Source organism: Thunnus thynnus, chromosome 6 (assembly GCF_963924715.1).
Source record: "Thunnus thynnus chromosome 6, fThuThy2.1, whole genome shotgun sequence".
Classification (NCBI taxonomy): Eukaryota; Metazoa; Chordata; class Actinopteri; order Scombriformes; family Scombridae; genus Thunnus; species Thunnus thynnus.
Genome location: NC_089522.1, coordinates 11,029,251 through 11,043,581, shown reverse-complemented (window position 1 = coordinate 11,043,581; position 14,331 = coordinate 11,029,251). Strand labels below are relative to the sequence as shown.

Sequence of the window (14,331 nt, the reverse complement as noted above, 5' to 3'; positions counted from 1 at the left end):
CCCCAGTGTAATAAGGTAGTATTATTTTTAGGGTTTTAGGGATGAAAAAGAGGAGTGAAAATAGATTTCAGGGCTAGAGACTTCCCAAACTAGCTGCAAATGTCGCAGTGGGGAACATGAATTTGTTATGCTCTCAACTCCCTGAAAACTGATGGTGGCTCACTATGCCTGAATTCTCACCACCACCACCACCATATTCCCCTGTGGAGAATGTTATTTCTTTTTGCCAGCGGTCATTGTCACTGAAACCACACTGTTACCCAAGAGAAGGACTCATATCAAGTGGACTGTATTTGTGAAGGGCAGTTCACAGATGAGAATATGTAAAGCTGTATGAATGCAAACTAAGTTGGCATTTAAAAGAGACCTGAGAGCAAAGCCGACAAATCCTGAATAAGTTAAAGCAGTAAAACAGACATCTTATTAGTACTGTTAATGTGATTCCTCTCTAAAAACATTGTTTTTATCCATTTGCATAAGATAACAAAACCCTTTTACTTAGCCCACTTTCTTTTTAACACAAGCTGTGTATTGTATCAAACACTTAAAGTCCTTCTGCACTCAAAATTCTGATTTTCTTATTGTTACTTACATACATATATATACATAAAAACCTGTTGAGGTCACACGTTTGGTCCCGGCGCCGGGACACTAACTATCCAGCAAAGAAACCTACCATCTGGCTCTCTGTAACCTCTGAGGACAGAGAAAACTGTGTCAAAATCTGTGATCCTTTCTGCTCCGCCTGAACCATTTAACTCCTGATGGGTGGTAGATGCATCAAACCCCATCAGGCCAAAGACATGAAGGCTTCGTCTAATGGATTCTAATGGGCTGATAAAGGTTCCTCTATAGCGTGGCTACTACAGTATATACAGTACATGTAGGTCATCGTGGTTGCTAAGTGAGCTGTAGTAAGTGCTGTGTGCTCATGATGTTGTGGGTTTGAGCCTTGTTTGTACACTTCTTTTATTCCTCAAGATCTGTTTTAATTCAATATGTACGGTAAACAGTTTTTGATGATCAAAGGAATAGTTTGACATTTTTAGAAGTGCACTTCTTTGCTTTCCTGGCAGAGTTAGATGAGAAGATTGATACCACTCTTACATATGCACAGTAAATATTACACTACTGCAAGGAGCCATTTAGCTTAGCTTAGCATAAAGACTGGCCAAGAGCAGACTCCAGGAGGTGAAACCACAACTTATCATTTTTACACACACTTTTATGTACAGACTCAAAAAACGAGATACAACATGTTAATTACTGAGCTTTAAAGGTGAAGCCAGGCTAGAGCTGCTTTCTTCCTATCTTTATTTTTAAGCTACACTATTTCCTGGCTTGCTTTTGTAGAGCGTTTACATGCTGTGTCATCAAAGAAGGAAGTGAATCCATCTCAAACAAACAACTAACATGGCTGTTTTGGGGGTTTTTTTTTTAAGAAATGAGATGTGAATAAGTGTCATCTCATCAGCTCTCTAGAAAAGCAGCAACTTTATCATATTCATTCACATTCTCAGGATGCTGCCAGTGTGTGGGCTTACAATATGATTTGATTACAGTAGTAATAGTAGTCATAATGATAGTAGTAGTGGCGGTATTAGTTGTAATTAATGCACTGTATGATCATCATGATTAACTATCAATACTACAATATAGTAGGCATTTCACTTATGCACAACGATGCATGTTATCAGAACTGAGTAGACAGACAGACAGCAACTTGCAAATAACTGAGAATAAAGAAAAGTCGCAGGGGAAGAAGCAGACAGGCTACGCTGCACACACTCACAGAGCTTTTGAAAGGCCTATTATATAAAACCACTTTGTTTTGGTGGTAAAACGACGCCTGTGGGCCATCGTGGGGATTCAGGGGGCAAACCATGTTCTCATCACAACATGACATTAAAAATGGTTCATGACATTTACTCTCTGTGCTCACTTCTCTCTCCTCTTCCTCTGTCTTTGTTATGAAGTGTATAAGCTGTGCTTGTCTTTGGTGATTGAAGACAATTAATACATGTACTGTGATAGAAGGGCAGGGTAGAAATATGGCATCAACAACAGGAATAAAACATGAGAGTACACACTGTACTTTTGCTTCATTTTACCTCCTTTCTTGTATAAAAAGCACATTATTATCTCACATGAACATTATTCAGATTGTATTTGCTCTTGGGTGTTGACCTTTCTCAGCTGACCCACATGTAAATGCAATAGTTGTCTTACACATGCAGCATCACCCGCAATGCACTGATAGGGAAAGGTCTTTGTTAACATCAGTGCAATGACCTATATGCACTGTAAGCGTATTCATGGTGCACTGACCTGTGTCCAGGCTTACTGTAAGTAACAACACATAGTAAACCAGTGTGTGAGTATACTGGTGGTGAGTCGTCATTCTCAACACCACTCCAATTAACTCAAATCAGTATGGAGGAAAGATTGGTGCCCTGCATGTTCACAAAATGTTGCTTTGGCTCATCAGATCAGTTACATGGATTGGTTAACGGTTGTGCGGACTGCTCACTCTTCTATGTACTAACGCTTGCATTACGTGAGCCTGCGACATGTGACTTTGACAAATGAGTTTACAATTTATACTATTTTTGTTTCAGTATGTACTTTATTTGCTGTTTAACATCTGTGGTTTTACATTTTATTTGTGTTAATTTGTCTTCTTTAAAGTGATCTGTATAAAATCTTTTCATTAAAAGCCCTTAAAAAACATACATATGTAGAGCAGGTCACAGTTGTTATTAATGATGCCTTACTGTATCACAACTCCACTTATTTACAGAGAGTACAGCACTGAAGCACTGGGCAGACCTATAACTCACTTAAATGTCCTCCATGACTATGCACAAATAAACTGGTGGTCTTACATAATGCTATAGCGTCAGTGCATTACTCTAACACTTAATCATGGTAGTTCTTAGTATTCAGTAATAGTACTTCTTCTCCCAACTGGCCAAAAACGTAAATTTATGCAGCTTTAACTAAACACTAACCTAATCAGGGTCAGAAACACTGCTACACAGGTGAGCCATATTGATGAAGACCAATTAGGAGTATTTGTCACGAAAGAGGTCGGGCATTCAGCTCTTGCACCTAAACCAACCGGATTACATTATGTTGGACATCTATATTATACTGGGGATTAACAGATGTCAGTAATTGGCATGAAACCTAATATGACAAAGATTCGTAGCAGCATTTACGATTGTGATTTAGCTGCTGCAAAAGTAAACTCCTTTCTCATGAAGAATATACATCACCCTCTGTACTTTTCTGTGTAACACCAAACAGAAGATTGAGAAAAAAATATCTTGACACCAAATACATTTTTCTTTCAAACTACTTTTATATGCACTGCCAATAGGCTTATTTTTCACAGCAGACATTTTGACTTGTAATAGGAAAAGCACAGGTGTTACTAATGACATTAACGATGGCTCCGTTCTGTTCAAGTGTCCCAGTGAGCCATGACAGTGTGACAGTGAGCCAGCATGCACAATACAAGGGCCCTGAAACCGAAGCAGCTAAATGGAATTAGCCATCAAGAATTTTATTGTTATTGTCTGTGAAAAAGGCCAATTGAACAAAGTCTATCTAACATATTAACGCCACAGAGTCTTTGCCTCGACCTTCATTTACCGAGGGAAGTCCAGTTAGGCACGTGTTTTCTCTTCCAGCAAAGCGCTGCTCTACATTCAAACTGTTACACACACTCACGACTGGGACTTGGCCAGTACAACCACAGTTCTCTGCTCTCGGCCACTGGAACAGTTGGGGGGGTTGCTTTGCTCAAGGGCACCTTGAGCTGTTTGGGGTGCCAAGCTAAAATTATTTTTTTCCCATTACTTCCCTCAACCGGCTGACCCTTAAGCCAGTTTCATGTGTGTAAAAGTGCGGGTGCTTAAACGGCTGGCAACACAAGCACAGCTACAGCGTTTAATCTCAATGTACCATAAAAATGGGAATTATGCTGAGAATCAGTAGTCTGAAACTGTCACAGAGAGAATAGGAGAGAAAGAATAGATACAGACTGTGAGAGAGGGTAGGAGGATGGGAAATGAGAGACAAAGAAAGTGAGGGAAGAATGCAGGAAAGTGTGAGGAAGTAAGAAAATAAGACAAGCAGGGAAAGAGAGGAGCGTAGTCCCAGCACTCTCTGGCATGCACAGATATTATTCATTGAAGAGACATGAATACACTCTCAAGTGCAATGCTTTGAGCCACCTGAGAGTACACACACACACACACACACACACTTACGAACACACACATACACATGTGCGAACACAAACCACACACAAGCACATACACACAGAGAAAAAAAAAAATCCCTTTCCTACAAGAAAACATTGTTCGAACACGCACGCACCAAATGATACCACCCCTGCAAGTACACATTTACACACGCACAAGCACACAACATCAGGCACGCACATGCCTGCAGAAGCACACACACACAAATACACAACACATTCAGGCACTTGACATTTAGACACACAAGGAGAGAAAATAAGGAGAGAAGACAGCAGAAAAGAGAAGAGGAGGAAGGAGGAGCAGAGTTGAAAAGAATATGCCATGGAAGAGAAACAGCCCATGAGAGTTATAGGAGGATTACGGGGAGGTGTTGAGGGAAAGAGGAGAGTCAGAGGAGAGAAGGATGGATTGCTAATTATGGAAGAAGGGACGGGGTGGGAGGAGAGAGAGGTAAAAAAGGGGGAAGAAGAAGTGACATAGCAGGTGAGTAGAAAAATAATATACAAAGTAGGAAACAAGGGGTTGAATATAGAGGAGATGGTTAGTAGGAGAAGAGAGTAGAAAGGGCAAAAGGAAAAGAAAAAAAAGAGAGAAATGCAAGCAAGAAAACTGACTGAGAAGAATTCATTCATCTATCCATCCGAGGATGGGCAGAATAAAGGAGAAGAAGAAAGTGATGTGTAGAGGAGGGACGGGTAGTCACAGATAACACACAGCAAACAATGGAAGTGACAGCTTTGCTCCGAGCATGACTCTGGCTGACTGTTGTTTCATTATAATCTCATAACTGTCAAATCCTGGAGCGATGGAGAGAGAGGGAGAGAGAGAGAGAGAGAGTAAAATACTTTCGCAGCGAGGGAGAAACAGCAAGAAAATTAGAAATTAATCCACACGTTTGGCTCAGCCGAGCTAAATACTCGACAGAAGAGGCAGATGGAGACAAAGGTTGGCAAACGCGTACATACAAACACTGTTCATTGTTCACTCGCTCATTCCGGTTTAGTCACACATTCACTCTCTCCCTGCTCCACTTAAAAGAAATACACATTTGCTCACTTTGTTCACTTGAATAATTGTTCATTCAGTCACTCATTTACTCATTTACTCACTCTACTGGTCATGTAATCACTCACATCTTCGTTGACTCTCTAATGTTAATACTTGCTCATTTACTCACTCACTAATTCATTCAGTCACTCATTCACTCTTTGACTCTTAAACTCACTCTTTCATTCATTCTCTTACACACTTCACAATCACTTGCAAAACCCACTCACTCACTCATTCTTTTCTCTTTTATTCTCTCCCTCACTTGTTCACTCTTTCAGACTTTTGATCAATCACTCTTGCACTCACTCCTTCATCATTCACTTACTCATTTGTTCTTTTGCTCACTCATTCACTCTGTCAATCACCTGACCGATCAACCCCCCCATTCACTTTGTCATTCACGAACTAACTTACTTACTCACTTGCCAACTTATTTACTCACCTGTCACTCACTCACTGCCTCCCTCATTTGATCACTCACTTCTTTCTTTGCTCACTTGATGGGTTCCTCACTCATTCACACAGTCCTTTCCTCACTCACATATCCGAAATTACACCAAAATGAATATGTATGAGCCTAGGTCGTCACCAGAGAGGCTGGTATAAAAGCAGTGTAAATAGGGAAGCAGGTCATACACACTCCCAAGCCAGCGCTCTTACATTAAAGCTTTCTGACAGAATACAAACACAGCACTAACCAGGCCTTCAAAACAACAATGCTGCTCTCGTTTTTTATTCTTCCTTATTTGGTTTCTGGGGCTTTGATCACTGACAGCAAAGAGGCCTGTAAAGCTTTTAGGAAGCCTTTATCTTAAAGCAAAAGCCTGGAAATGCAAGCAAATAGATGTTGAATAGATGAGACTGGAAGCAATGGGAAACAACAAGCCTTCCAAAGTTCAAAAACATGCCTACAGGCACGTCTAAAGCTCACAGATTAACACACTTTATCTTGTTTGTTTAGTCCATGCAAATAAAAAGAAATGTAAAAATGACAACTTATCATTTTAGCAGACAAGTTTTAAGTAAACATATGTCACAAAATGTTAAACTCTTCCTTTGCTGTAATAACCGGTGACAGCAGTTGGTCCTGCCAGTTGGAATTGCATGTTTCCAATAGATTTCTTTAATTTTACAAAATCTTAAGTGCAAAGCATTCATCGCTATGGCAACTTGGACTGCACTTAGCCCAGATCACCTGTCAATCAAACCATGTTGGTGGTACTATGATATTGATTGCTGCTCATAACCACAACAACAAAATTGTCATTGCCATGCCTGAAATTTAAATACCTGCTGTACACCAGTTGCTTGCAACAGAATATCTCATAAAGTGGCAACACGCTGACTGATATTAAAACCCGCTAATAATTACTGTCAGTTACCTCACATTGAAGTGCCTTCAAATATGCATTAAATCTATCTCCTGCCACACGTTTTCTTCCCTTTGTTATATTTACTGTCACATTTTCTCACACAAAATCCAAACTAAGCATCACACGTGCTTTTTTTCTCGTCATTCTTTTCTCAGAAATTTCTCACCTCTACCACACTTTGAAACTCCAACTGGCATCAATCTCCTAATTGTTTACCTCACATGCTCTCAAGTAAATCTAACTTGAGTAGCAGCTCTGTCACTGTCTATATTTCTTTCACAAACACATGCACACAATTTCTCCCATGAGCCATCTCCTTAAGAGACTTGGGTACAGATAGCAGATGTCTAAGACACAGGTAACAAATCTCAATTTCTCGCTCTCTCTCCCTCCCACTCATTCAATCAGCTGAATGTGTTTCAAGAAGCATTTTTGTTAGTTTCAATTACTTGTTCCATCAATAACCAAAACAGGAATGCGAATCTTCAGGAAGATTCTCTAACATAATAACCATGTTTTGTCATGCATAACTGTAATTTCTACCCCACTTCAAATTTAAAAGATCAAAGTCACTCCTTCCTGAACACAAGTCAAGAGAAAAAGACGAATGAAAAAGGTAGAAGCAATGCCCAGAGCTCAATTTAATGCAATCCAGCATTACCAACCTCCCCCACCACCCCACTCCACCCCCACCTCTATCCCACACACACAGACCTGTGGAGTCTCAGTCCTTATCGTCACCATATTTGTCACAGTGAATAAAGCTGCAGGGGAATCTAAACCAACTACACACACACACACTCACACACACCCTCCCTCCCATCCTTTCCCTCAAATTTTTCCCTCCATGCTCTCTTACCTGTGACGGTGATCATCATGGGAGCCACCAGTGGCCTGTTGTTATCCAGTTTTCGGCTCAGTCGGATCTCTCCGCTGGTGTGATTCAGGAGCAGCAGGTGAAGGTCATTCCCTCTGTCGATAGTGTAGTACAACCGGTCTGACACATCGGGATCGTGGGCTGGAACTCTCCCAATAACCCCGCTGGGAAAACTGTTGGACCGATTGGATACAAAGTTGTTGAAAATAATCTGGAAGTCCTGCAAAGTGGGACGGTTGTCGTTCTGGTCCACCAATCGGATCCGTACAGTGGCCCGGCTGACTAGAGGTGCTGAGGTGGCTTGGACTACAATGACATACTCATTGCGGGCCTCATAGTCAAGATCAATGAGCGAAGTGAGCTCCCCTGAAAAGATGTCCATCTGGAAGATCTCAGGGATGTTGCCCTCCACGATTTGGTACATAATCTGAGCATTGGCACCCTCATCCGGGTCTGTGGCCGTGATCTGGGCTACCACAGAGCCCACTGCGCTGTTTTCCTTCACTAGAACCTCAAAGTCATCAGCAGGGAAGACAGGGGCATTGTCATTCACGTCGAGAACTGTCACCTGGATGTGGACGGGGGTTCGCTGTGGGGGCACACCACGGTCTACGGCATAGGCGGTGAGCTCATAGAATGGCACGCTCTCACGGTCCAAACGCCGAATAGTTCGGACAATGCCAGATGTGGGCTCAATGGTGAAGTCTCCATCCCCATCCTCACCATTTTGGAAGGTGTACTGAACACGACCATTGGCATGTGCATCACGGTCAGTGGCTGAGATTTGGAGGACACTGGTGAAGGGAGGGGCGTCTTCACTCACTGTTCCCTGGTATCTGGGGCTGAGGAACTGAGGTGCATTGTCGTTCACATCATTGACATTCACCTCAACATATGTAGTATCTGATTTCTGTGGTATGCCGTTGTCTTTAGCTGTTATAGCCAAAGTGTAGGTCATCTGGTCCTCATAGTCAAGCTCTGCCTGGAGTGTTATAGCCCCTGTCGAAGGGTCAATGCGGAATTGTGGGATATTGTCCTCAAGGTAGTATGTGATGCGAGCATTTTCACCAACATCATCATCTGTTGCACTGATGACAACTACGGTGCTCCCAGGTGGCCTGTCCTCGTTCACACTAACAGAGTAGTGAGCGCTCTGGAATACAGGCCGGTGTGTGTTAGCGTCTGTGATGTTGATATGCACCTGACAGGTGTCATGGAGCGTGCGATCAGAGGCAGTGACTGTAAGAACATAACGCCGCTCCTGTTTGTAGTCCAGCGGGAGGGCTAAGGAGAGAAGCCCAGCCCCTCCTGCTGTGCTGATGGCAAAGCGGTTTCTGGTGTTCCCTCCTGTTATCTGATAAGTCACAGCACTGTTGACATCACGGTCCACAGCTGTGACGGTTACCACACTGGTACCTACCACCGCATCTTCATTCAGACGGGCATAGTACTCCTTTTGGAGGAACTCAGGGCGGTTGTCATTAACATCCATCACTGTTATTGTAACACTGGCTGTAGCAGAAAGAGGTGGCATGCCATAATCCCTGGCCTCCACTCCAAAGAAATAGTGCTCTACAGATTCTCTGTCAAGAATGGAGCTGACGGTGACCCAGCCTGTTGCAGAATTGATGACGAATGGTGTGTCAGAGCTGGTGCCAGTTAACCTGTACTCCAGCCGTGCATTGTCAGCAGAATCGGTATCAATGGCCTGGATGTGGAGGATGGAGCTTCCAACTGGGGCGCTCTCAAGCACAGACGCCTGGAATGGTGTGGAGACGAAGATGGGTGGGTTGTCATTGACATCTGTCACCTGTACACTGACGATGCCAGTGTTGTTGGAGAGAGGTGGTCGGCCATTGTCCTGTGCACGAACACGGAGCGTATATTCCCGTTCGGCCTCATAGTCTAGTGGTGCAACCACCTGGATCTCCCCAGTGACACTGTCAATGGAAAACTGTCCACGGCTGTTTCCGCTGATGATATTATAGTGAACAGCAGCATTACTGTCCTTGTCCCGGTCTGTTGCACTTACACGGAGGATTTCTGAATGAGGCCGCACATCTTCCTTCACAGCCACCACATAACGCTTTTCACTGAACTGTGGCACGTTGTCATTTTCATCCAGAACAGTGATGAAAACTTTCACAGTGGCAGAGCGTGGCCCCGGTTCCTTCCCTTGGTCACTGGCCTCTACCTGTAGAGTGTAGTGTTCATTTGTTTCCCGATCCACTGCTCCACGGGTTGTAATGAGGCCAGAGCGTGGGTCGATCTCAAAGGCCGCTCTTGCCATTGCAGCCGTGTCACCGATAAACCGGTAACGGATATTTGCATTGGATGGGGAGTCTAAATCTGTCGCTCTCAGCTGTAAGATGGGATACCCTTCCTCTACGTTCTCCCTGATGGTCTCTCTGTACTCAGTCTGCTCAAATATAGGAGAATGGTCATTCCGGTCTGAAACAGTAATGGCCACCATTGTGGTGCCAGAGAGGCGAGGGGAGCCATGATCAGTCGCCGTAACCCGGAAGTAATGCAGATCCATGTGTTCTCTGTCTAGAATCTGAGTACTGGTGATGAGACCTGTGTCTGGGTGGATGTGGAAATAGTCAGATGATCGACTATTCATCAGTGGAGCCATTGAGTAGCTCACCCTGCCTGCGTCTGCTGCATCTGGGTCTGTGGCAGACATGACAATGACTGAGGTGCCTGGTGGCTGGTTCTCAGCCACTTGGACTTGGTAGTTATACTGGGAGAAATGAGGATGCCTGTTGGCTGCACGTCGAGAGCGGGGCCAAGGCATCAAAACCTTCCTCCCCCTTTCTCCCTGTGAGGTTTCATCATCTCCCACTATTATCAGTCGTTCCAGGCTCCTCTCTCCCCTTGAACTGTGCCTCTCCTCCACCACCTCCCCCTCCACCTCCCTCTCAACCCCCTCTCCTCCCTCGTGGCTTTCATCTTCCTGACTCTCTTTCTTCCATCGTTCGCTATCTGGCTGTGTGATGGTGGTGGTGCTCCTTTCCTGACCCTTCCCTCCCTCTGCCTCTCTCTCCTCTGCCTGGCTTGCCTTTGTTATTCCCTTTTCCCTCTCCCTCTCCTCCTCCTCTTCATTTTCTCCCCCTGGTTCTCTCCCTCCCATCAACCGCGCCTCTCTCTCGCCCTCCCCCACCTGTAATTTTCCTCCCCCAACAGCGGCGGCAACAGCAGCAGAGCCCTCCACGCCGTCTCCCTCCCTCTCTCCATCCCTCTCCCTTTCTCCCTCTGTCCCCATCTGCTGCCTATCTGACTGTCTGACACCTTCGGGCTCTAATGGCACTTGCTTACCAGATTTTAATTGCATATGTGCATGGTCCCCATGTTTGGTGGCTGAACAGTCGGTAGAAACGCTGTCAGCGCACCCTGCATGGACCAACTCTCGCAGTGCGCTCTCCCATAGGTCCTGTTGCTGTGTCTGACCGTGCCACGGCGATTTTTCTATTTCAGATTCATGACTATATCCATCCATCTCCTTGTTTCCCTCTTCCTCCCCGTTGTTGTTATTATTACTGTTGGTGTTAAACTTGCTCCACAAAAACATGAGCCGTGAGTCTGGGGGAGCTGTCCGTCGTGCTGAAATCATGTCCTCCACAGAGGGTAAGTAAAGCGAATGTGGAGAGTCGTCCCGCCATGTGGTCGGGTTAATTTCAGAGAAAAACGAGAAGTGCTTTGCTGTAATGTGATCAGGCTGAGTGAGAAGACGTGGCTTGATTGCTGTTGCAAAGCGAGACGTGGCAGACACAACTCCGGGAGATGTAACGGGAAACTTAGCAGGCATGAAAAAGCCTGAGTCACCGGCAAACTCTGTCTCTGAAGTTGGTTTTACTTTTTCAGCTGATAGACGGAGCGGTTTGGATAGCTTTTCAGTTTCTACATAATCGCCTGTTTGTTTTTGAGTGGGCGCACTGAGCACCGGGCCAGGATATGTTGATGCGATTTCAGGAATGGCGCTTTTGTTGAATACAAAACGTTGGCCGGGCGTCTCGGTGATGTTGCTGAGGATAAATTGGATGGGGGGATTCCTCTGAGCTATGCGTCCCTCGAGAACCATAAACTCTGCTGAATATCCATCCCCCATTTCTACTCTGTCCAAACATCTAAAGCAACCACCGGGAACCTCCCTGCTCTCTCCCCGGGTTTGACTGCTCTGCCCCCCGGTTGCAGGTGTTGATTTCCCCTGCTGAAGCTCATTATCAGCCCTACATAGGAGCTTCAGAATCGGAAAAGCCAAATCATTATCCGGATAATTAGATAAATTAATGTGTTTGTTGCCTTGGTTCACCCCTCCTCCTCTTCCATCATTTCTATCTCTCCTCTCATCCCTCCTCCTCCCCTCATCCATAATTCTGGCGTGGTAATACATTGCTTTCACATCACGGAGAGGGGGTCCACAACAACCTCGGTGCACCCCGGTACCGGGGTTAATCATTGCCGGTAAACTACATCTGTACGCTTCCTTCCCCCCATTCCTCACCCACCTCTCATACTCCCTGCTCCTAATGTACCCAGTCAAACAGCTATCATCACCCCCCTCTCTGTTGCTGCTGGGATCGATAACATTGTGCCTGCCCAAATGAGAACAATTACCAGCCCTCCTGTCCAGGCTGGCTGAGCCCCCATCAACAGCCCAAGCCCTGTTGTTGTTCCTGTAACCTGTATGCAGCTGAATTTCATCTGTGTACTCGCTCTGGGAGGAATTACGAGTTGAAAAATTAAAAATGTAGTCCAATTTTGATGCCCGGATACAATCTGAATTGTTAGTGAGACGGGGATTAAATTCAAAGGTATAGTTTGAAGCCTCAGCATGTGGTGAATTGTATCCAGAAATAGGATAGATGCAACAAGAGGAAACGGTTGGCAAGGGGCCAGGTGAGAGGTTGCTGGCCGGGGAAAGGGCTTGTTTGTTGGAGTTTGACCGGTGGAGACGCCCGGGTGTCTGGGAACAGCTTGTAGCAAAGAGCCTCCTCACCTCATGAGCCCTCTCCCACACCTCTCCCCTTCTCCTCCCTCCACTTCCGGGTGCCCTGAACAGGCCAGAGGCGTGCACAAAGACTCTGGCGGCGCCACGTTTGGTGAGGTGTGGCCCCGACGCCGGCCATCGTTGCGCGCACGCTCTAGTCCTTTGTACTGCCCGTTTTTTACCGTTTTGAACCGGCGAGGAGGTGAATGCAGGTGAAGAGGGAGGTGAAACAACGCCCTTCCTCCTCCTCATCCCTCTCTCCACTCCCTCTCCTGCGCCGACTCCATCGGAGCTCGACCTGCTCCTAATACCTGGGAGGAGAGGAGGAGGAGGAGGTGGCAGTGGCGGGGAGCCGTCTCCTCTCCTCCAAAACGTCCCGACTGCTTTCAGTCTCTCCTTTCGTGTCCCCCTCGCCCCATCCCGGTGATATCCCCCCAGCGTCCCTCCTACGTGCCGCACTCCAGAGCATCCCTCAGTCTGTATCCGCTCTACGGTCCACCTGCTTGGGCGTAGATTCCAGCTGCCCCTCGGCGACTCCCCTGCTTCCTCGCACTGCTGCTGCTGTTGCTGCTGGCTCACTTTACCGGCGTCTCGGTCGCAGAGGGCCGGTGTCCATCGGTTGCAATCCCCTCCTGTATTCACCGTCCCCGGGGTGAGGGCGAACAAAGGGCCGAGGAGAAGCAGGTGGAGTACCAGAGACGAGAGCAGGAGCGGGGTGAAGCCCGGTAGCGGTGCAGCCATTTAGTCTCTTCCTTTCTCTGTCTCTCCTCTCCTTTCTCCCTCTTCCACCTCTGCCTATTCTCTATCTTTCTCTCTCTCGAGTGCGTCTTCCCCTCTCCTCGTTACTTCTCTCTGTCCCTCGTTCCGGCTAGGTGGCCAGTTCCAGGACCGCCGGCACCGCCCGACACCTTCCCCCAGGCTCCCCCGTCTCTCCGTCGGCCTGGAGAGTTGGCATCTACCCGCTGTGGTCCGTGGAGCTGGAGATCTGAGCGTTAGGAGCGGCGCGGCAGCAGCATCTCTCCTCACATTCATTCACATCCAACATGGCTCACACACACTGACTGGCTGGCTGGCTCACACACTATCCTTCTGAGTGTGTGTATGTGTGTGTGCGCTCCTCTAGCCCGGTGGTAGGCTACTATCCATCCATCCACACACACACACACACTCACAATCACACTCTCCTCCTCTCTCCTTCTTCCACCCCTCCCCCTATTGCTTGCATCTCTCTCTCTCTCTCTCTCTCCCTCTCTCTCTCTGTTTCTCTCTCTCTCATAATGGTTGGCTCCGATGCGCAGGGCTGTACACAGCACCCGCGGCAGCCATATCCACAACTGGAATAGGAGGGGGACATTATAGCCTGTTTCTTACACAATCACACAATCAGTCATCATCTTATCATCTGAAGAATATCATCATTAACAAATAGACCAGCAGCTTTGTTACGTTTTGCCAGGACAAACCCAGCAATGCTGCTTATTCCTAGAAATAAAAACCCTTCTGACATTTTAAAATCAAATAAAATATTGCAACAGTGGGGTAGGTTTTTGGATCAATTGCAGGAAAGCAATTCCTACAAACTTTCTTATAAAGAGAAGTAAAACAATACAAAGAAAGTTAATTGTGACACGGAAAAAAAAACATTATTACTTTTCCTAAGCTCCAGTTTCGCAGCGTCATTTGCTCAGTATGGACTAGATTTTCTTATTCTGTGATATCATCTTATGTCAAGCTACACGCAGTAAGCTGTACTCCAGTCTGGTGATGTAA

The 14,331-nt window shown here is 45.9% G+C and overlaps 1 protein-coding gene across 2 annotated transcripts in view; it reads right to left on the bottom strand.

Moving 5' to 3' along the window:
• Positions 1–13,920, bottom strand: part of celsr3 (cadherin, EGF LAG seven-pass G-type receptor 3) — a 109,421-nt gene extending 95,501 nt beyond the window's left edge. The window contains exon 1 of one of the 2 annotated variants that reach the window (XM_067591664.1): positions 7,554–13,920. In XM_067591664.1, coding sequence (XP_067447765.1) covers positions 7,554–13,302 — 5,749 coding nt within the window. In that variant the 5' untranslated portion in view covers positions 13,303–13,920. The remainder of the gene's footprint in view (positions 1–7,553) is intronic. The other variant, XM_067591665.1, reaches the window with a different exon arrangement.
• Positions 13,921–14,331: the final 411 nt, after the last annotated feature.